This window comes from Petaurus breviceps, unplaced genomic scaffold, assembly GCF_028583685.1.
Source record: "Petaurus breviceps papuanus isolate PSGF00001 unplaced genomic scaffold, PetGlider_PUasm1.0 37, whole genome shotgun sequence".
Classification (NCBI taxonomy): domain Eukaryota; kingdom Metazoa; phylum Chordata; class Mammalia; order Diprotodontia; family Petauridae; genus Petaurus; species Petaurus breviceps.
In genome coordinates, this window is record NW_027186296.1 from 97,392,287 (window position 1) to 97,415,294 (window position 23,008).

The window sequence follows — 23,008 nt, forward strand, 5'->3', positions numbered from 1 at the left end:
TCTTGATATTTTTCTCAGATTTCATGCAAATTTTCTTATACCTAATTAAGTTGATCAAAAACCTAATAAACCACTACTTCAGCAAAATCCAGTAAATTCCAGAGTGTTTCCTTTGGACATATATGATATATCTGTCCATATACAGCCAATTTCCCTATACCTTCAACATCTATAGTGATAATAATAATAGTTAACATAGCACCTTAATGTTTGCAGAACCAATTACATATATTATCTCATTTCATTCTTAGGGCAATCCTGAGAAGTAAATGCTATTATTATGCCCTTTTACTCTGAGAAAACAGTTTGAAAGTGGGTTACAAAACTAGTGTCTTGGGGCACAGTATGAGCCCAGGTCTTTTTGACTTCTGTTCCAGTGCTCTCTCTACCATGCCATGCTGCTTCTCAAGTGTTTTATGGTAATTCCAGATCAAGATCGTTAATATCTGTTCTTACTAAAGAAAGTTTATAGTCTATATATCACGTTCATTAAGGGAAAAATTATATAAATGCATTCCAGTTTTAGCAGTAAGAGTGATGGGGGAGGATGACCAGGTTGGGAATTTTAGTTCTCTTAAATATAAAAGTCATTTAACCAAAAACATGTCATTATCCATCCATTTTGGTTAATTGAGATTTTAAAGTATTTAAACAATGGAGATAAGTTTGCTTTATTTTAATGAAATGTGATGCCTTAATGAATGATGGCTTGTTTGAGTCTAAAAAGAATGATATGAAATTAATGCTAAAATATTTTAGGAATGAAAAATATGGTTGGTTTCAGAAATAATTATTGAATGTTATAATCAAGTCAGTATTGAACTCTTGCTATATGTGTCTTAAGCTTTCTGGTCTTTTTTTTTTTTTTGAGGTATTCTCATTTCAATTTTGTGCCATTCTGACTAGCAATGTATTTTAAATTTTTTAATGTTTTCTTTTAAAAAAAAAATTAAATCCTCCCTTCCTCCCCTGCCCAATTTTTCAAGCATATGCATTTTTCTTTCTTTCTACTTTTCCTTTCTTTTGAGAGCTTATTCCCGCCACATACTTTGATCCAGTGATACTGGCCTCCAGTCTCCTTGCTCTTCCTTGCACATGACACTCCTATCTCCTGACTCTGAGTGTTTTTCACTGCCAGTCCCCCAGGCCTGGAATTCTTTTCTTGTCCCTCTCCGCTTCCTTGCTTCCCTGGTTTCCTTCAAGTCTCAGCCAAAGTTCCACCTTCTGCAGGTCCTTTTCCCTGTCCTCCTTAAATTTAATGCCTCCTCTGATATCTCCAGTTTATCCTGTATAGAACTTGTTTATACATATACTTGTTTTTAGGTTGTCGGCTCCATTAGAATAGGAATAGTGAGCTCCTTGAGAGCAGGGACATTTTTTGCCTTTATTTGTATCCCCAGGGCTTAGCACAGTGCCTGTCATGTAAATGCTTCTTGACTGACTACCTTCTACGTCCCTTCGGAAAAAAAAAAAAAAAGGAAAAAAAACTATGTAACAAGTATGTATGGTTAAATTCCCATATTGTCTGTATATAAAAATGTGTCTTATTTTACATTTTTCTCTACTCCTCTGTCAGGAAGTAATGGGTAGCATTTTTATCAATCCCAGGATCATGTTTCATCATTATGTTTGTTGTTGATCAGAGTTCTTAAGTATTTCAAAATTGTTTATTTTAAAAGTGTTGTTATAAAGCGTTCTCCTGGTTCTGTTTACTTCATTCGTTAACCATTCATTATGGTCTTTGCAGGTTTCTCTGAAACCTTCCCCATCATTTGTTATAGCACAATTGCATTCCACTACATTTATAATTTTTTCAGTTATTTCCCAGTTGATGAGCATCCCCTTAGTTTCTAGTTCTTGACCACCACAAAAAAGTAGCTCTAAGTATTTTTATATACTTAGAACATTTTTCTCTTCCTTTAATCCCCTTTGGGGTCTGCTGGCTAGTGGTATAGTTAGGTCAAATGGTAGGCCTAGTACCAGAATGACTCCATTTGTTACCAGGTTCTGTCAGTATATCTATTTAATTTATCTTTTACAAGACATGAATTATACCAGTCACCTCTTGTTATTATATACAATGTATTTGGATATAAGTCAAATCATATATAGCTTATTACCCTCCCAAACAACATGGGGACTAATACTGAGGATGCAGTTATAAAAAGGTTCTAGTATATTTTGTTAACTAGGGTAAGGCCTAGATTTGTGATTATATTATATTAGGGAACTCCCATAAGAAAATTCCTTCTCTCAATGCAGGTTGACACCTTCTCTGCAATGTGTAATCTTATACTTAGGCCACCAAGAGGTTAACTGAGTTGCCATGGGTAACACATAAAACCAGTGTGTGTCAGAGGCAGGGTTGGAGCCAAGACTTCTGACATCAAAGGAAAGTTCTGTCTACTGTGCCACACTGCCTATGATAAAAAGCTAGCAAGATATTTTTGTGTTTCCACTTGAATTGTTTTTTAATCAAGTGTTAAAGCTGGTATTATTGTTGATTTGTGTCCTTAGGTTTGTGTCAGTGGCCAGACTAAGAAGAGACAGATACTAGTGGCAGTGGAAAGAGCAATGATTGTGGAGAACTTTTTAAATGACTTGTCTAAACTCTAATTAGTTTACTGAGGTTCTTCCTGCTATTTAATGATTTCATACACACACGTGTGTGTGTATATGTATATAAAATATATACATGTGTATGTGTATGTATATGTAAGTATATATGCACATATGTATATATGTGTGTATATATAATTTGATATGAGTAGAAAGGTAATATCAGAACTGATACAGGGATTATGTTAGAAGCAAGCATAGAGCATCATAAGTAGGGTTGGAATCAGGGACAGTAGATTGAAGAACAAGTCTCTAGAGGACATTAAGAGAACTTTGTTGTTGTTAACAACTAGCATTTATATGGTATTTCAAGGTTTACAAAGCAGTTTACAAATATCTCATTTAATTCTTGCAACTAGGAGTTAGGTTTTTTATTTTGCCTGTTTTATAGATGATGAAACTAGACAAAGTGACTTGCCCAGGGTCACACACTTCATAAAAGTCTGAATCAGGATTTAAACTATGGTCTAACTGACTCCAGATCTGGCATTGTGTTCATTGAGTCACCTAGCTGCCCTCTATTATGTGTCTGTTCCATTTGGTTATTAAATCTGAATGTTTTCTGTGTGACATCCACCAAGGAGAAATTTTCTTTAAGTCCAGTTAGTTCTCTGATTATTTTGATTTCCTCATCAGGCATTTTAACTATTTAAGGAAAGGTCAGATTTCTGGTTGTTCACTACTTGAAGTGGTTTAAGTAAGAGAGCATTCTTTGAGAGGCAGGCCCTGACGCCGATGCTGTGGTGCAGAGGCAGGCCCAGATGAGGCCTGATCAACGTGGTGGCAAGTTGACCCACCAACCACAAGGGCCATTGCCAGGCCTATCAACAAAGGGCTGGGACTGGACAGAGCAGGGTAAGAATCAAATGCAGGGCCCCTGAAAGGAGCAACAGCTACTCCTGGGACTACCAATCAACAGCCCAGAAATTTAAGAAGCCCTTATCTGGACCTCCAGGAATCAGGATGGCAGAGTGAACCCTGGCTGCTCTAATCCTGCCTTTTGACCCTGAAAACATAGTAATTATTGCGCCTGGGCAAAACCTTAACCAGTAAAGGCTTGGGAACCCTAGAGGAAGGGCGTGGCTAGGGCCCTGCCTCAAAATGGGTAGAAAGCAGACTGCAAATACAAAGACTCTGGAGTCCTATTATTGTGAGAGGGAGGAACCAAATTCAGAGGGAGACAGTGTTGACTCCATACCCACAGCTGAAGCCTCAACAGGGAACTGATCTCATGCACAGAAAGCATTCTTAGATGAGCTCAAAAGGAACTTTAAAAACCAAATTAGAGAGATAGAAGATAAAATGAATAGTTCTTTTAAAATCAAAATTGCAAAATTAGAAAAACAGTACAATGAAGAAAATAGCTCCTTAAAAAGAAAAATGTGTGATATGGAAAAAGGAGCTGTAAAAACTAGCAGAGGAAAATAATTCACTAAAAACTAGAATCAACCACACTGAAGCAAATAACTCTATGAGGAACCAAGAATTAGTCAAACAAAACATCAAGAATGAAAAATTAGAAAAAGAAGTAAAATATCTCAATGAAAAAATAACTGACCTGGAAAACAGATCCAGGAGAGATAATCTGAGAATCATAGGCCTACTGGAAAATCATGATGAAAAAATGAGCCTGGACAACATCCTCCAAGAGCTCGTCAAGGAAAACTGCTCTGAGATACTAGAACCAGAGGGTAAAATAGAAATCAAGAGAATCTACTGGACAACTCCTGAAAAAGATCCCAAATTGAAAAGTCCTCGAAATATTGGGGCCAAACTCCAGAACTACCAGGTAAAGGAGAAAATACTTCAAACAGCCAGAAAGAAACAATTCAAATATTGCGGAACCACAGTGAGGATCGCACAGGATTTGGCAGCCTCTACCCTGAAAGATCAGAGGAAGTGTACAATTTTTTGTAAGGCAAAAGAGCTCCAGTTACAACCAGGGATCACCTACCCAGCGAAATTGAACATATTCTTCCAGGCAAGGAGATGGTCATTCATTGATATAAAAGATTTCCAGACCTTCCTAATGAAAAAGCCAAAGCTCAATGGAAAATTCCACCTCCAATTACAAGATGCAAGAGAGACATTGAAAGGTAAACAAGGAAAACACACACACACCCTGTTATTTAATAAGAGCAAACAGTTTATAGAAAAGTAGAGGAAATGAGTATGAATTACACAAAATGATGATAAAAAAACCTTATTAAGGGCTACAAAGGGACTGGAGTGGAAGAAGAGGAAAGAATGAAGTGGAAAAGGGTAAATTATGCCACACAAAGAGGCATAAAAACAATATAGGGAAAAAAGGGAGGGAGATGAGTATTATATGAGCTTTTCCCTCATTGGTTCTGGTGCAAGGAGGGAATAACACAGCCATTTAAACATAGGACTCTATGGAGAAAAGACACAAAAAGTATCATAATAGAGGGAAAGGGGAGGGAGAGGAACTTTGCATGAGATTTGTTCCTGTTACTCTTGGTGCAAAGAAGAAATAACATACTACATTAAGTATAAAAATATCCTACAGGTAGTAGAAGGGGGAAAGGGCTATGAAAGGGGGGGGTGGTTAGAAGGGAGGGAAGAAGTAAGGGGGAAGAGGAGCAAAAGGGAGGGGGGTCTGATAAGAGAATACTGAGGGAGGCCGTGGTCAGGAAAACTCTTAAGGAGGGGAAGGGAGAAGGGGAGAAAAATATAAGCATAAACAGGGGAGGGAAAGAAACAGATATCAGTCATAACTGTGAACGTGAATGGAATGAACTCTCCCATGAAACAGAGGCAGATAGCAGAATGGATTAAAAACCATAATCCTACAATATGCTGTTTACAAGAAACACATCTGAAACAGAGGGCTACACACAGGGTAAAGGTAAAAGGCTGGAGTAAAATATATCATGCCTCAGCTAAAGTAAAAAAGCCGGGGTAGCAATCCTTATCTCAGATAAAGCAAAAGCAAAAATTGAGCTAATTAAAAGAGATAAGGGGGGTGGCTAGGTGAGTAGAGCATTGGCCCTGGAGTAAGGAGGACCTGAGTTCAGTTCCGGCTTCAGACACTTAACACAAAAACTAGCCATGTAACCTTGGGCAAGTTACTTAATCCCAATTGCCCTCCAAAAAGGCAAAAAAATAAAAAAGATAAGGAAGGAAACTATATTCTTCTAAAAGGCACCATCGAGAATGAAGCAATATCATTACTTGACATATATGCACCAAAGTGGTATAACATCCAGATTCCTAGAGGAGAAGGTAAGGGAATTAGAGGAAAAAATAGATAGCAAAACTAGTGGGGGACGTTAATCTCCCCCTCTCTGAACTTGATAAATCCAACCTCAAAATAAACAAGAAAGAAGTTAAGGAGGTGAGTAGAATTTTAGAGAGAGTAGGTATGATAGATCTCTGGAGAAAACTAAATGGGGATAAAAAGGAATATACCTTCTTCTCAGTGGTACATGGCACATACACAAAAATTGACCATGTACTAGGACATAAAAACCTCACAATTCAGTGCAGAAAGGCAGAAATGTTAAATGTGTCATTCTCAGATCATGATGCAATAAAATTCTTGTGCAATAAAGGGCCATGGAAAGACAGACTAAAAACTAATTGGAAACTAAACAATTTAATCCTAAAGAATAGGGTGTGGAGTCAAGATGGTGGAATAGAAGCAGGACCTCCCCGGGGCTCCAGCTTCTACCTTCCACAATCCACATAAAACGGGGACTCTAAACAAACATGGGAGCTGTAGAACCCACAAAATGACACAGAGAAGTTAACCTTCCACTGAGGAGAGCCCGGCAGGCAGGAATCGGCCAGCGCAGCACTCTGGGAGCCGAGCCCAGCTCCATGTCGAGGCTTAGCTGCTGGCCCGAGGGACTCCAGATCAACAGCAACTGTGGCCGGTTCAAGAATTATCAACACATAGATGCGAAGGACAAAGTGAGAGGTCAGTGTAGTCTGGACTTTGGGACCCAGTAAGTGGGAGTGCGTGGCTTCGGCAAGAAGCCACTGAGACAGCCAGCCAGCACCACGTGGCAGCTTCAGCTCCTGGCTTGCAGAGTGTAGGGGGACCAAGCACCAGTCTGAGGGGTAATCTCTCTTGCATTAACCTGCTTGGATTTGGATTGCAGTCTAGGGTAGAGGTCCTGGGGTGTGTGTCTGTAATGGGAATGCAAATTTGGAAGATCTTCCCTGCCCCTAGGCTAAAGTGCACCTGAAGCCTGGGGAAGGAGGCTTGTTTTTCAGTAGATACTTTTTGATTGGCCAGTGGGTCAATAAGGTTGTTACATTCTCTGAGCCAGGAGAAGGCTATATAAGCCCTGATGTGAGGCTTTGTTTTGGGGGCTCACTTTGAGAAGTGTTCTGTGATTTGATCTGTGTTCTGGGAAGCCGTTGTCCAGGGTCCCCCCGGCTTTGAAAAACCCAGATGCTGATTTGGTATGGATGTAATGGTTGGACAGTTTGGAAATCTGTCTACTTGATCTGTTTCTGTCTTGATAATTCTGCCTGTATGCTTTGAAGTTCGGGGTGCTGACCTCTTTCCCCTGAACAAGGTAAATGATATATGTCTGACTGATTAAAGTAAGCTTGTTAACCCATTTTGAGTTGCTTTCCTTTAACAAAGCAGATCCAAGAATCTGTGTTGGCAGACACCCTGGGGAAGCCGGGGTGCTTGCTGTTACAGTGTCCAGCTTGCGAGAGCGTGTGGAGGCCTCAGAGAGGGCACCCACCTAATACCTCCAGCAGCTGAGAAAACCCTAGCGTTTGGTATGAAAGCTCACCTGTCTGGTGGCAGAGTCCTATTGTGGCAAAAAGCCCAGGGGTCAAGTGACTGAGGGGCGACATGACCAGGCAAAGAAAACAAAGCAGACAGAAGATTCCAACATTTAGACTCCTATTTTGGGGACAAAAAGGAGCAAAGCATAGAACAGGAAGAAGACAGTGAAGTCAGAACTCCTGCACCAAAAGCTTCAAAGGAAAATATGAGCTGGCTACAGGCCATACAGGACCTTAAGAAGCAGATAAGAGAAGTGGAGGAAAAATTGGGAAGAGAAATGAGAACAATGCAAGAAAATTACGAACTGAGAGTCAACAGCCTGACTGAAGAAAATCACACCTTAAAAAAACAGACTAACTCAAATGGCAAAAGAGGCTCAAAAAGGAATTGAGAAGAATGCCTTAAAAAGCCGAATTTGCTAGATGGAAAAAGAATCTCAAAAGCTCACTGAGGAGAATCGTTGCTTCAGAATTATAATGGAGCAAATGGAAGCTAATGACTTTATGAGAAACCAAGATGCTGTTAAACAGATCCAAACAAATGAAAGAATAGAAGGCACTGTGAAATATCTCATGGGAAAAACCACTGACCTGGAAAATAGATCCTGGAGAGATAATTTAAAAATTATTGGACTACCTGAAAGCCATGATCAAAGTAAGAACCTAGAAATCATCCTCCAGGAAGTTCTCAAAGAAAACTGTGCTGATGTTTTAGAACCAGAGGGCAAAAGAGAGGCTGAAAGAATCCACTGATCACCTCCTGAAAAAGATCCCCAAAAGAAAACTCCTAGGAATATTATAGCCAGGTTCCAGAATTCCCAGATTAAGGAGAGAATATTACAAGCAGCCAGGAAGAAACAGTTTGAATATTGTGGAAACACAATCAGGATAACCTAGGATCTGGCAGCTTCTGCACTGAAGGATCAAAGGGCTTGGAATATGATATTCCAGAGGGCAAAGGAGCTGGGATTAAAACCAAGAGTTACCTACCCAGCAAAACTGAGTATAATATTTCAGGATAAAATAGGTCATTCAGTGGAATAGAGGACTTTCAAGCATTCTTGTTGAAAAAACCAGAGTTGAACAGACAATTTGACATTCAGATACAAGAAGCAAGAGAAGCATGAGAAGGTAAACAGGGAAAAGAAATCATAAGGAACTTATCAAAGTTGAACTATTAACATTCCTACATGGAAAAACATTAACTGTAACTGATGAAACCTTTCTCAGTAGTTGAAGGGAACATACACACACATATACATATATATGTATATCTATGAGGGTATATGGGCATATGAATACATATGTGAATGTGTGTATATATGTTCACAGGTATACATACATAGAGGGCACAGGACCAATTTAATAGGAAGGGATGATACTTAAAAGGTGAAATTAAGAGGTGAGAGAGGAATATAATGAGAGGAGATGGGGAAAGACAGAATGGGGTAAACTCTCATATAGAAGAGGCAAGGGAAAATGGTTACAATGGAGGGGAAGAACAGGAAGGCAAAAAGGAATGGGTCAACCTTATTCCCATTGAATTTGGCTTGAGGAGGGAATGAAATACACACTAAATAGGGTATCTCACCCTACAGGGGATGAGAGGGGGGATGATGGAAGGGAGGGCAGGCTGGGGGGGAGGGCAGTTGGAAGCACCCACTTTTGAAAATGGGATCAAAGTAGAGAATAGAACAAGTGGGAGGTCGGATAGGAGGGAGGAAAATATAGTCAGTCTTTTACAATATATCTACTATGTTATTGTTTTGCATTAGCCACATATGTACAACCTATCCTGAACTGCTTATCTTCCCAGTAAGGGTGGGTGACAAGGGAAGAAGGGAATTAATCTGGAATTCAAAGTTTTAAAATCAAATGTTTATATATATATATATATTATCATTAATACTATTTTACATATAATTGGGAAATAAGATATACAGGCACTGGGCCATAGAGATCCACTGGAAAAGTCGAAATGGGTATGGGAGAAAATATGGGAGAGAGCAGATTGGAGGAAGGGATATCCTGTGGAATTGCTGTTTTCGTGCAGTGGCTAGGAGAAAAATGGGGAGAAAATTTGTAACTCAAAATATGGCAGAAATGAATGATGTAAATCCGAAGTTAATAAAGCATTTGAAAAAAAAATGAATGGATCAAACAAGAAATCATAGAAACAATCAGTAATTCCGTTCAAGAGAATGACAGTAATGATACAACATACCAAAACTTGTGGGATGCAGCAAAGGCAGTTTTTAGGGGAAGTTTTATATCCCTTAATTGAATACATGAATAAATTAGAGAAAAGGGAGGTCAGTGAATTGGGCATACAATTGAAAAAGCTAGAAAAAGAACAAATTGAAAACCTGCAATTAAATACTAAATTAGAAATAATGAAAGCCAAAGGAGAGATTAATAAAATTGAAATTAAGAAAACTATTGAATTAATAAATAAAACAGCTGGTTTTATGAAAAAAACAATAAAATTGATAGACCCTTAGCCAATATGATAAAAAAAAAGAAAACCAAGTTATGAGTATCAAAAATGAAAAGGGTGAATCTACCTCCAATGAAGAAGAAATTAAAACAACAATTAGGAAATATTTTGCCCAATTGTATACATATAAATTTGACAATCTTAGTGAAATGGATGAATATATACAAAAATACAAGTTGTCCATATTAACTGAAGAGGAAGTAAATTACTTAACCCCATCTCAGAAAAAGAAGTTGAACAAGCCATCAGTGAACTCCCTAGGAAAAAATCTCCAGGGCCAGACAGATTTACTAGAGAATTCTATCAGACATTTAAAGAACAGTTGATTCCAGTACTCTACAAACTATTTGGGAAAATTAGTGAAGAAGAGATCCTACCAAATTGGTACTGATACCTAAGTCAGGAACAGATAAAACAGAGAAAGAAAATTATAGACCAATTTCCCTCATGAATATAGATGAAAAATTTTAAATAAAATATTAGCAAAAAGACTTATTAGCAACTTATCACAAGAATAATACACTTTGATCAGATAGGATTTATTCCAGGAATGCAAGGATGGTTTAATATTAGGAAAACCCTCAGTATAATTGATCATATCAACAGTAAAACTAGCAGAAACCACATGGTTATCTCAATAGATTTAGAAAAAGCTTTTGACAAAATACAACATTCATTTCTATTAAAAACACTAAAAAGGATAGGAATAAATGGAGCCTTCCTTAAAATAATAAGTAGCATCTATTTAACAGCATCAGCAAATATTATATGTAATAGGGATAAGCTAGAAGAATTTCCAATAAAATTAGGGGTGAAACAAGGGTGTCCACTATCACCCCTCTTATTCAATCTGGTACTAGAAATGTTAGCAGTAGCAAGTAGAGCAGTAGAGAAGAAAAAGAAATCAAAGGAATCAAATTAGGCAAAGAAGAGACCAAGTTATCACTCTTTGCGGATGATATACTTAGAGTATCCTAAAGAATCAAGTGAAAAACTACTTGAGACAATAAATAAATTTGGCAAAGTTGCAGGATATAAAATAAACCCACATGAATCCTCGGCTTTCCTGTATATTTCTAATGAAATCCAAGAGAAAGAGATAGAGAAATCCCATTTAAAGTTACTATAGACATTATAAAATATTTGGGAATCTACCTGCCAAAACAAAGCCAGGACCTATATGAACACAACTATAAAATACTTTTCACACAAATAAAGTCAGATCTAACTAACTGGAAAAATATCAATTGCTCGTGGCTGGGTCAAGCTAATATAATAAAAATTACAGTTTTACCTAAATTAAATTGCATATTTAGTTCCATACCAATCAATTTACCAAAAAATTACTTTATAGACCTAGAAAAAATAGTAACAAAATTCATTTGGAAGAACAAAAAGTCCAGAATATAAAGGGTATTAATGAAAAGAAATGCTAGGGAAGGTAGCCTAGCTATACCAGATTTTAATCTGTATTATAAAGCAGCAGTCCTCAAAACTACTTGGTACTGGCTGAGGAATAGAGCAGTGGATCAATGGAATAGATTGGGTACACGAGCTCAACAGTCAATGACTAATAATCTACTGTTTGATAAACCCAAAGACCCCAGTTTTTTGGGATAACATCTCACTATTTGACAAAAACTGCTGGGAAAACTGGAATATAGTATGGCAGAAACTGGGCATAGGCCATTATCCAACACTGTATACCAAAATTAAGTCTAAATGGGTGCATGATCTAGGTATAAAGGATGATACTGTAAGTAATCTGGGAAAGCAAGGAATAGTTTACCTGTCAAATTTATGGAGAGGGGAAGATTTCATGACCAAACAAGAATTAGCATTATGAAATGCAAAATGGATAACTTTGATTACATGAAACTGAAAACCTTCTGTACAAACAAAACTAATGTAACCAAGATTAAGAGGAAAGTGGGAAATTGGGAAAGAATTTTTACAACCAATGTCTCTGATAAAGGCCTTATTTCTAAAATATACAGAGAATTGAGTCAAATCTACAAGAATACAAGTCATTCCCCAATTGATGTGGTCAAAGGATATGAACAGACAGTTCTCAGAGGAAGAAATTAAAGATATCTATAAGCATATGAAAAAATGCTCTAAATTACTATTGATTAGCGAAATGCAAATCAAAACAATTCTGAGGTACCACATCTCATCAGTCAGATTGGCTAAGATGACCAAACAGAAATGATAAATGCTGGAGAGGATGTGGAAAAATTGTAACACTAATACATTGCTGGTGGAGTTGTGAACTGATCCAACCATTCTGGAGGGCAATCTGGAACTATGCCCAAGGGCTGTAATAGTATTTTCATACCCTTTGACCCAGCAATACCACTTCTAGGGTTGTATCCCAAAGGAATCACAGAAGTGGGAGGAAGACCCATATGTACAAAAATATTTATAGGAGCTCTTTTTGTGGTGGCAAATTGGAAATTAAGGGGATGCCCATCAGTTGGGGAATGGCTAAACAAGTTATGTATATGAATGTAATGGAATACTGTTGCACCATAAGAAACGAAGAGCAGATGGACTTCATATCTACCTGGAGAGGCTTATACAAACTGATGCTGAGTGAGAAGAGCAGAACCAGAAAAAATTTGTACACAATTACAGATATAACGTATGTGTGACGACCAACTTTGATAGACCGGACTCTTCTCAGAAATGCAGGGCTATAAGTAAACTCCAAAAGACTCATGATAGAGAGAGATGTCTACATTCAGAGAAAGAACCAAAAAGAACAGAGTTTCAATGCAGATTGAAGCAAATTACATGCTCTCTTTCTCTTTCTTGTTTGTTTTGGTTTCCTCTTTCCCATTGTTCATTCGATCCGTTACAATCCTTCTTTACAACCTGACCAATGTCTAATGTGAAAATATCTGCAGATTCTATAGACCTGATTGTATGCTGCCATGATAGGGGGGGGAGGGGGGCGGAGGAAGGAGGGGGAGAAAATTTGAAACTCATTAAAGAACTGGGGAACTGAATCTTGTAAACTCAAAAGTAAACAAACAAATTAATAAAGAAAAAAATAAAAAGAGCATTCTTTGTTCTTTCAAAAGTGTGAAGCTCAAGCCTTTTCAAAACTAATAATGGATATATTGAACTTGTATGTTTTATTTCAGAAACTGTGAAACAAACATTTTTGCAGAGTTGGCTCAGAATTTCACTGAAACTTTAGGAAATGTTAGAATTTTAAAACCTTTAAGTTGTTTGTTCTCTACACAGTAATCAGCTGTTAAGAAGAACAGAATGTGCTATCTTTAACTGGAGCACTGGCATAATTTACACGAAAAACTATAGTTGAGTCATTTGACCTCTCAGTGACCTAGACAACTCTTAAGATTAAGTTGTAGAGCACTTACTGATCTGAACTGATGAAGGGAGTTTCCCTACCAGGGGGGGAAAAATATGTCCAACTCTTTCTCCTTCCCCTCCCAAACAAAAAATCTCATGATTGAGGAGTGGAATTTTTCTTAATACCTATGCAGTCTCTGATACTCTTGATTATGCCCCCCTCTTTTTGGATACTCTATTCTTTCTAGCCTCTGTGAAGCTGGCAGCTCCTGGTTCTCTTCTAATTAGATGACTATTCCTTTTCACTTCACTTTGTGGGGTCATATCCCACTTCCTGACCCGTAGGTGTCCTGGGTCGTCTGTTCACACCTCTCTTGGTTTCAGTCTTCTCTATTTCAGATGACTCCCAAATTTTTATGTCCAAACCTTATCTTTCTTCACAGCTCTAGTCCTGCATTACCATCTGCCTGTCTGACATTTCTGCTTGGATATCTCATCAGCATCTCAAACTGTCACATGGATGTGTGGAGGGGTTTGCTGTTCCCATTGATTCTTCCCTCTCTCTAATCTCCCATAGCCAGTCAGTCCTCAGGTTTGCTACCTGTCCCTGTCACATCTCTTGTGTCTTTTCTCTCTACTCATGTGACTGCCAGCCCATTTCAGACCCAGACCACCTATTGTCTGGACTATTAGTCTCCTTACCTTTAGTTTTTTCCATTTCTGTTCCAATTTCAACACAGGTACCCAGTCTTCATAAAACATGGGTGTGACGATGGTATTCTCTTACTCAGAAATCTTCTGTGACTCTATATTGACTGTAAAATAGTAACTCCTCAGCTTACAGTTTAATAACTTGCACGATATGGCCCTAGCTACCCTTTCCAGATTTATTTCCTGTTCGTTTCCATTCTTTCTGGGTTCTTGTCAAACTGGCCTCCATGATTGGATTCTTCTGAATTGGATATTTCCTCCCTTGCTATTTTATCTCTGGATTGCACTCCTTCCTTACTGCTACCTCTCAGAGCCATTAACTTCCTTAAGGGTTTGGCTCATGTCCTTCTATAGAAAGCTTTTCTTGAGTCTCCTCGTTGGTAATTTCTTCCTCAGGTCATCTTGTTTTTACTTTTCTGGTAGCATATTGTTGTATCTCCTGGTAGAATGTGAGCTTCTTGATTATATTCTGTATTTGTTCTGGTATACTCAATACCTAGCATATGTAGAAGGTACCAAATAGATGTATATCAAATTAAAATGGAAGGCATCTGCTAAACAACACTACTAGAATAAAATGAAACAATTACAACTGGGTTTGCTGTTGATTTCAGTACAGTTTGCTTTGTGTGGGATAGAAATAGAAGAATATTCCTATTTTTTGCAGACTTCTGAAGTGGATTTTTGGATTATCCCAATCATTCAAGGTTTTGTGCAGATTGAAGAACTTGTGGTCAACTATAATGAATCATCTGATGATGAGAAAAGCAGCCCAGATACTCCTCCTCAAGAGTCTTCTTGTGTAGATGATATTTATCCCCGATTTCTTGTGGCTCTCATTTCACGCCGCAGCAGGCATAGAGCTGGTAAGCACAAAGGCTCCTGAATTACTAAACTATCAGGATGATCATAAAAAGTCCAAGGAGCAAAGGACAAGAATAGGACTGTTACCTGGAATATCTTTAATGTATTGGTCCCCTGATACATCAGAGTTAGAAATATCATCCTTTTGTTTAAAAAGCAATGCTGACCTTTCCTACAATAGAGAAATGGTCTGATTTGAGGGGATGCTTACACATGGTTAGAGTTCCATATATTTGACTGAAAGTAAGGGATAAATATGGTTTGGTGAGAGGGGAATATTAGAAGGAGGAAAAAGGAAGTTTTTTTTTTCCTTTTTGGAGGGGGGAAGGTAGGGCAAATGGGGTTAAGTGATTTGCCCAAGGTCACACAGCTAGTTTTTTTCTGTTAAGTGTCTGGGGCCAGATTTGAACTCAGGTCTTCCTGACTCCAGGGCTGGTGCTCTATTCACTGTGCCATCGCCCAGGAAGGTATATTTTTATTGAAAATTTTAAAATAGTAACTTAAAAGATGTGACTAATGGCGTTATCATTAGCAGATAAGTAAACTACAGAAAAGTAAATTGGCGTGTACTTGCAAAACAAATGCTAGTGCTTCTGGGCAGTCAGTTATGCTTTGGTCATAAAACCTCACTGTTACCTGCCTAAGTACTTACTATGTGTAAAGTACTGTGCCAGATGCTTGGGGTATAAAGCTAGAAGAGTAGTTCTTACATTCTTATATGCACATAAATAGAGTTATACAAGTAGAATGTGACAGGTGCAAAGAAATGAAATAAGAAATTTAAGGAGGAACCTAGGTACCCTCTAATTTTAAAAAACAAAAACGGAAGAAAACTTAATTTTCATTTTAGGTACTTTCAGGTAATCTGATTGTAATTATGGTGATGTTCAAAGTGTTATTGAAAGTATAGTGAGAGGGAGAAGGTGGGTTAGAGTAGGAGTTCTTAACTTGAGGCCTATGGGTCTGTGGTTATTTTCAGGCTTCCTCGGAATACCACAGGGATCTGTGACACAAAAAAGGCCAGAAACCCTGGGTTAGAGGAATGCTTGAATGGAGCTAAATAACATCCTTGTAATTAATTGTTTAAAATATTTATTTTTTTCTTTTTTTTTTTGTCTCTCACAGGGATGCGATACAAACGAAGAGGAGTTGATAAAAATGGAAATGTTGCAAATTATGTAGAGACTGAGCAGTTGATTCATGTTCATAATCACACACTGTCATTTATTCAGACAAGAGGCTCTGTTCCTGTTTTTTGGAGCCAGGTTGGGTATCGGTACAATCCACGACCACGGCTAGACAAAAGTAAGTGGACCAATTATCTATGTGATCTGTCAATAATATTATTAGAAAGTGCATTTTTAAAAAGTTGAGACTTTTGTATTTGATCTTTCAAATTATTCAATTAAACAAGAAAGTCATTATATTATGTCACATTGTGTAGGTAGGCAATATATGGTGTGTTCTATATAAAAAGGATAATCACAGATTTGAATGTGTTAATCTTTTAACTTAAATTCTTAAGTGATAATTAGTTAGACCATGTACAAGATGAAGAGAGAGCTTTTTGTGGGGACCTTAAATTGTTGTTTAACTCAAAGGATGGATTAATTGTATACTTGAGTGTATAAAAGGTAAATATAAACAATATTTATATCATGAGGAAATATTTTTAAGTGGTAATACCTACCAAAGTAGGCTATATTTAATAAAGTTTAACGAAGATAGATTTTTAATTTTGAACATCAGAAGATAGTTCTATTTTAACTTCATAGTTAAAATTGCTAGTGTACACACACATGAACATACAGACACAGACAGATACAAAACCTAAAATTTTTTCCCTATTAACTTTTCAATACTTAAGTGGATCAGAGATATGGTACTCTTTCTACTGGTACAGATGACCAGCTGTCTGTGGTTTCTAATTTGGCACAACTTTTCTCCATTTTGTCCCCTAAGTCTCCATGGAAGTCTACCCAACATGCCAGAGACTTTCCTTGAGATGTTTTAATATTCTGAGGATACCAGCAAAATGCTAGGGCCATTTTCTTCTTTTTTTCTTACTTCTTTACTGACCCATTCCTTTTTGCAGTCACACATCTCTTGTAGGACACACTCAACACAGTCATATGTAGAGCTTCTCATTAGTAATACTGTGCAACCTATTTATAACCACCATACATCTCTCCATTGCCTTTGAGTTACCTGCAGTTTTGGTTCTTAACTGGTATTCCATTATTCACAGCCATGGAGCACTGGCAATTAATGTTAAAAAAACATAGGTGTTTTGTTTCAGGGAGAAGTTTGTAGTCATTTTTCAAATGCAATCCAGTCGTCCCTCTTTGTCTATTTTAATTCTGAGCTAAGTTTGTCTTTATTTTCTATTCAGGACATAGTATCTTAAGGCTCAACTCTTAGTGAATTTTCTCCTACTTCACACCCTAGACTGGACAGTTTTAATTCATTTATTTGGTTTTTTTCCCCTTTGTGAATAGTTGAGAACTTTTGAGTGTTTATGGATTTCTTTTAGGAAGTCCTACAGTGTATTGAGGCTTGATTGAGTTGGTATAATGATATCTACAGATAAGGAAATCCGGAAGACCTCATCATCTATAGGAATTCCTTTTTCCATTTGGCCTAGGTGCTGAAAATTTCATAACTGGTGAAAACATTTAGCAAGGATACATTTTTCTGTTTCATTTCTCACTTTATATAGAGGGTATCAAGAACATTTCTATCTATTGAGATCATAGAGTCATAGATTTAGAACTAGAAAGAATCTTAGAGGCCCAGAGAGGTTACTAGCTTCACCTAATATACTTGATGGCAAATGCAGAGCAGGATGCAAATCTCTGTCCTTTAACTTCAGATGAATAGAATATTCTTTCTGCAGCACCACAGTTGTTTTTTTAGCCACACAGCCAAAGTGCAGGATTGGAACCCAGGGATTCTGATTGGGTTTAGAATCCAGACCTGTCACATGGTAAAGAGCCAAGATACTTGTGTAAGCTTAATTAAAGAAATAAAGGGATTTCTAGCGTGTTGGTTCTTACATACCTCTGTAAAGTTCTCAACCTAAAAAAACTTGATATTCCACCAAATCAAGACTACTATGGAATTCACTGTTACAAATCCCTGAGTCACAAGTCTTCATCTTTCCATTTAACTGCAATGCCCTTGCTTCTTTTGGTTTTATTTATAGTGAAGATGGCTGTATTGCTAGGAATTATTTCCCATTAATAGCATATTGATTTATTGATCATTGCATGAGGATCTCACATTTAGAGTACTCTTCTTAGTAATAGTCTAAAAATCGTGATTCTTAGCATTATCTGACCCCTCTTCTCCCCATCCTGCAACTGTCACTGCAGAGGTAAAAACAAGGGGCGGCTAGGTGGTGCAGTGAATAGAGCACTAGCCCTGGAGTCAGGAGGACCTGAGTTCAAATCCGGCCTCAGACACTTGACACACTTACTAACCGTGTGACTTTGGGCAAGTCACTTAACCCCAATTGGCCTCCAAAAAGCAAAAAAAAAAAAAAAGTAAAAACAAAAATAATGTTGAAAGCCCTATGAACTCTATTCATTGCAATGTCTCTCCATAATACCAAAGGACCACAGATAAAGCTTTCTATCTACCTCCTGATGTAAAGATGGTGGATTCAGAGTGTAGAATGAGATGTGGATTTTTTTTGGGGGGGTAGGGGAGGTGACATGGCAAATAAGAGAATTTGTTTTGCTTGACTCTGCATATTTGTTTTTTTAAAAAAAGGAGGGATAATGGTGTTATTTTGTAGTGGCTAAGATCTCATGTAATGGCTGGAATTCTGAGGGGAGCCTCCTCCTATTGAGAACTCTTTTGGTTCTTGGATGTGGCGCAGCAGTTCTGCCTTAGGCTCATGTAACCCAGTACTGTCTTTGTTGTAGATCCTAGCTCCTCATTAGTTATTTACTATGTAGGCAAATAGTTGGACAATTATAAATTGTTCAGTTGCAAATAATAAAATTATAATTCAATTAGAATCTCTCCTGATGAAATTTTTCCCCTTTGTTTTCAGTATCCTTTCACGCTTTGTATAGTCATGTAGTTTTTTTAATTCAGTAAATCAAGCTTTTAAAAATGTAGAATAATTAGTTCACTGCTTCATTAAATAGTTTTAATTATTATGAATCAGATTTTTTTTAGAAAGGATAATAGAAGCAGCTGAGTACTTTTTCATAACTGAAACATATAAAGCTTAAATTATTTGCTTAAGGTTATACAATTAATAAGTATCAGATAGGATTTGAACCCAGCTTTTCCTGATTACAAGTCCTAAAAGTACTCTATCCATTTTATCCGTGCTGATTTTTAAATTATACTTTATAAGGACTATCTAAAGTGTTAGTGCTATATGATGTACTGGATTTGGAGTCAGAAGAATAAGGTTAAAATCTTGGTTTTTCATTTAGGAAAGGCACTTGATGGCCTAATGCCTCAGTTTCCTAATCTGAAAATGAAGAGGTTGGACTAGGGAAGTAGGTGTTGCAGTGAATAGAACATTGAACCTTGAGTCAAGACCTGGACCTAAGTTCAAATTTAGCCTTAGACATTGTGTGATCCTAGGTAGATCACTTAATTTTGGTCTACCTCAGTTTTCTCATTTCGAAAATGGGAATAATAATAGCACCTACCTCTCTGGTGTCATTGTGAAGATACAGTGAGGCAGTATTTTTTTTTGTTTGTTTTTAAAAAATATTTATTTATTTTTAGTTTATAACATTCAGTTCCACAAGCTTTTGAGTTTTAAATTTTTCTCCCCCATCCTCCTTCTCCCCCTCCCCAAGATGGCATGAAATCTGATATAGGCCGTATGTATACGTTCACATTAAACATATTTTCACATTAGTCATGTTGCAAAAAAGAATTACAACCAATGGAATGAACCGCAAGAAAGAAGAAACAAAACAAAACAAAAAAGAGAGGGAGAGAATAGTATGCTTTGATCTGCATTCAGACTCCATAATTCTTTCTCTGGATGTGGACAGCATTTTCCATCCTGAGCCTTTTGGAATTATCTTCGAACCTTGCATTGCCCAGAAGAGCCAAGTTTATCAAAGTTAGTCATTGCACGACATGGCTGTAACTGTGTACAATGTTCTCCTAGTTCTGCTTCCCTCACTCAGAAGCAGAGAATAAGTCTTTCCAGGTTTTTCTGAAGTCCTCCTGCTCATCATTTCTTTTTTTCCCCCATTTTTCAAATGCTTTATTAACTTCTGATTTACATCATTTATTTCTGCCAGATTTTGAGTTACAGATTTTCTCCCCGTTTTTCCCCACCCACTGCCCCAAAATAGCAGTCCCACAGGATATCCCCTCCTCTAATCTGCTCTCTCCCATATTTTCTCCCATACCCCTTTTGACTTTTCCAGTGGATCTCTATGCCCCAGTACCTGTATAACTTCTTTCCCAATTACATGTAAAATAGTATTAATAATAGTGTATATATATATGTATATATTTAAACATTTGATTTTAAAACTTTGAATTCCAGATTCATTCCCTTCCTCCCTTGTCATCCAACCTTACTGGGAAGATAAGCAGTTCAGTATAGGTTGTACATGTGTAGCTAATGCAAAACAATAACATAGTAGATATATTGTAAAAGACTGACTATAAGGGGCGGCCAGGTAGCACAGCGAGTAAGAGCACCGGCTCCAGTGTCAGGATTGATCTGGAGATCGAATCCCGGGCACAGACACTTAGCGTCCACCCAGAAACACCTGGCTGTGTAACCTTGAGCAAGTTACTTAACCCCAATTGCTTAGGGGCGGCCAGGTGGCTCAGCGAGAAAGAGCATCCGCTCCAGTGTTGGGACGACCTGGAGATCAAATCCTGGGCTCAGACACTCAGCACCACACCCAGTCTGGCCGTGTAATCTTGAGCAAGTTACTTAACCCCAATTGCTTTAAAAAAAAAAAAAAGACTGACTATATTTCCCTCCCTCCTATCCCACCTCCCACTTGTTCTATTCTCTACTTTGATCCTGTCCCTTTTCAAAAGTGGGTGCTTCCAACTGCCCTCCCCCCCAGCCTGCCTCCCTTCCATCATCTCCCCTCTCATCCCCTTCCCCCCTACTCTCCTGTAGGGTGAGGTACCTTATTTAGTGTGTATTTCATTCCCTCCCCAAGCCAAATTCAATGAGAATAAGGTTGACCCATTTCCTTTTGCCTTCCTATTCTTTCCCTCCATTGTAACCATTTTCCCTTGCCTCTTCTATATGAGATAGTTTACCCCATTCTGTCTCTCCCCATCTCCCCTCATTATATTCCTCTCTCACCTCTTAATTTCACCTTTTAAGTTTCATGCCTTCCTATTAAATTGGTCCTGTGCCCTCTATCTATGTATATCTGTGAACATATATACACACATTCACATATGTATTCATATGCCCATATACCCTCATAGATAGACATATATATATATTCCCTTCAACTACTGAGAAAGGTTTCATCAGTTGCAGTTAATGTTTTTCCATGTAGGAATGTTAATAGTACAACTTTGATAAGTTCCTTATGATTTCTTTTCCCTGTTTACCTTCTCATGCTTCTCTTGCTTCTTGTATCTGAATGTCAGATTTTCTATCAACTCTGGTTTTTTCATCAAGTATGCTTGAAAGTCCTCTATTCCACTGAATGACCATATTTTACCCTGAAACATGATACTCAGTTTTGCTGGGTAGGTGACTCTTGGTTTTAATCCCAGCTCCTTTGCCCTCCGGAATATCATATTCCAAGCCCTTTGATCCCTAAGTGTAGAAGCTGCCAGATCCTGGGTTATCCTGATTATGTTTCCACAATATTCAAATTGTTTCTTCCTGGCTGCTTGTAATATTCTATCCTTAATCTGGGAATTCCGGAACCTGGCTATAATATTCCTAGGAGTTTTCTTTTTGGGATCTTTTTCAGGAGGTGATCGGTGGATTCTTTCAGCCTCTCTTTTGCCCTCTGGTTCTAAAACATCAGCATAGTTTTCTTTGAGAACTTCCTGGAGGTTGATTTCTAGGTTCTTACTTTGATCATGGCTTTTAGGTAGTCCAGTAATTTTTAAATTATCTCTCCTGGATCTATTTTCCAGGTGAGGGTTTTTCCCATGAGATATTTCACATTGCCTTCTATTCTTTCATTTGTTATCCTATTCCAGGCCCTTCGATCCCTCAGTGTAGAAGCTGCCAGATCCTGGGTTATCCTGATTGTGTTTCCACAATATTCAAATTGTTTCTTCCTGGCTGCTTGTAAAATTCTCTCCTTAATCTGGGAATTCCAGAACCTGGTTATAATATTCCTAGGAGTTTTCTTTTGGGGATCTTTTTCAGGAGGTGATTGGTGGATTCTTTCAACCTCTATTTTGCCCTCTGGTTCTAAAACATCAGGACAGTTTTCTTTGAGAACATCCTGGAGGATGATTTCTAGGTTCTTACTTTGATCATGGCTTTCAGATAGTCCAATAATTTTTAAATTATCTCTCCTGGATCTATTTTCCAGGTCAGTGGTTTTTCCTATGAGATATTTCACAATTTCTTCTATTCTTTCATTTGTTTGGATCTGTTTAACAGCATCTTCGTTTCTCATAAAGTCATTAGCTTCCAATCTAATTCTGAAGCAATGGTTCTCCTCATTGAGCTTTTGAGATTCTTTTTCCATCTGGCAAATTTGGCTTTTTAAGGCATTCTGCTCCTCATTGCCTTTTTGAGCCTCTTTTGCCATTTGAGTTAGTCTATTTTTTAAGGTGTTATTTTCCTCAGTCAGGCTGTTGACTCTCAGTTCGTAATTTTCTTGCATTGTTCTCATTTCTCTTCCCAATTTTTCCTCCACTTCTCTTATCTGCTTCTTAAGGTCCTGTATGGCCTGTAGCCAGCTCATATTTTCCTTTGAAGCTTTTGGTGCAGGAGTTCTGACTTCACTGTCTTCTTCCTGTTCCATGCTTTGCTCCTTTTTGTCCCCAAAATAGGAGTCTAAATGTTGGAATCTTCTGTCTGCTTTGTTTTCTTTGCCTGGTCATGTTGCCCCTCAGTCACTTGACCCCTGGGCTTTTTGCCACAATAGGACTCTGCCACCAGACAGGGGAGCTTTTGTCCCAAATGCTAGGGTTTTCTCAGCTACCAGAGGTATTAGATGGGTGCCCTCTCTGAGGCCTCCACATGCTCTGGCAAGCTGGACACTCACCCCAGGACCTCCACCC

General features: G+C 37.9%; 1 protein-coding gene across 2 annotated transcripts in view; it reads left to right on the top strand.

Annotated features, from left to right (window-relative positions):
* INPP5F (inositol polyphosphate-5-phosphatase F) overlaps positions 1–23,008 on the top strand; it is a 113,258-nt gene that overhangs the window by 61,042 nt on the left and 29,208 nt on the right. For both annotated transcript variants that reach the window (XM_069099092.1, XM_069099093.1), the window contains 2 exons: positions 14,589–14,787; positions 15,911–16,090. In XM_069099092.1, coding sequence (XP_068955193.1) covers positions 14,589–14,787; positions 15,911–16,090 — 379 coding nt within the window. The remainder of the gene's footprint in view (positions 1–14,588; positions 14,788–15,910; positions 16,091–23,008) is intronic.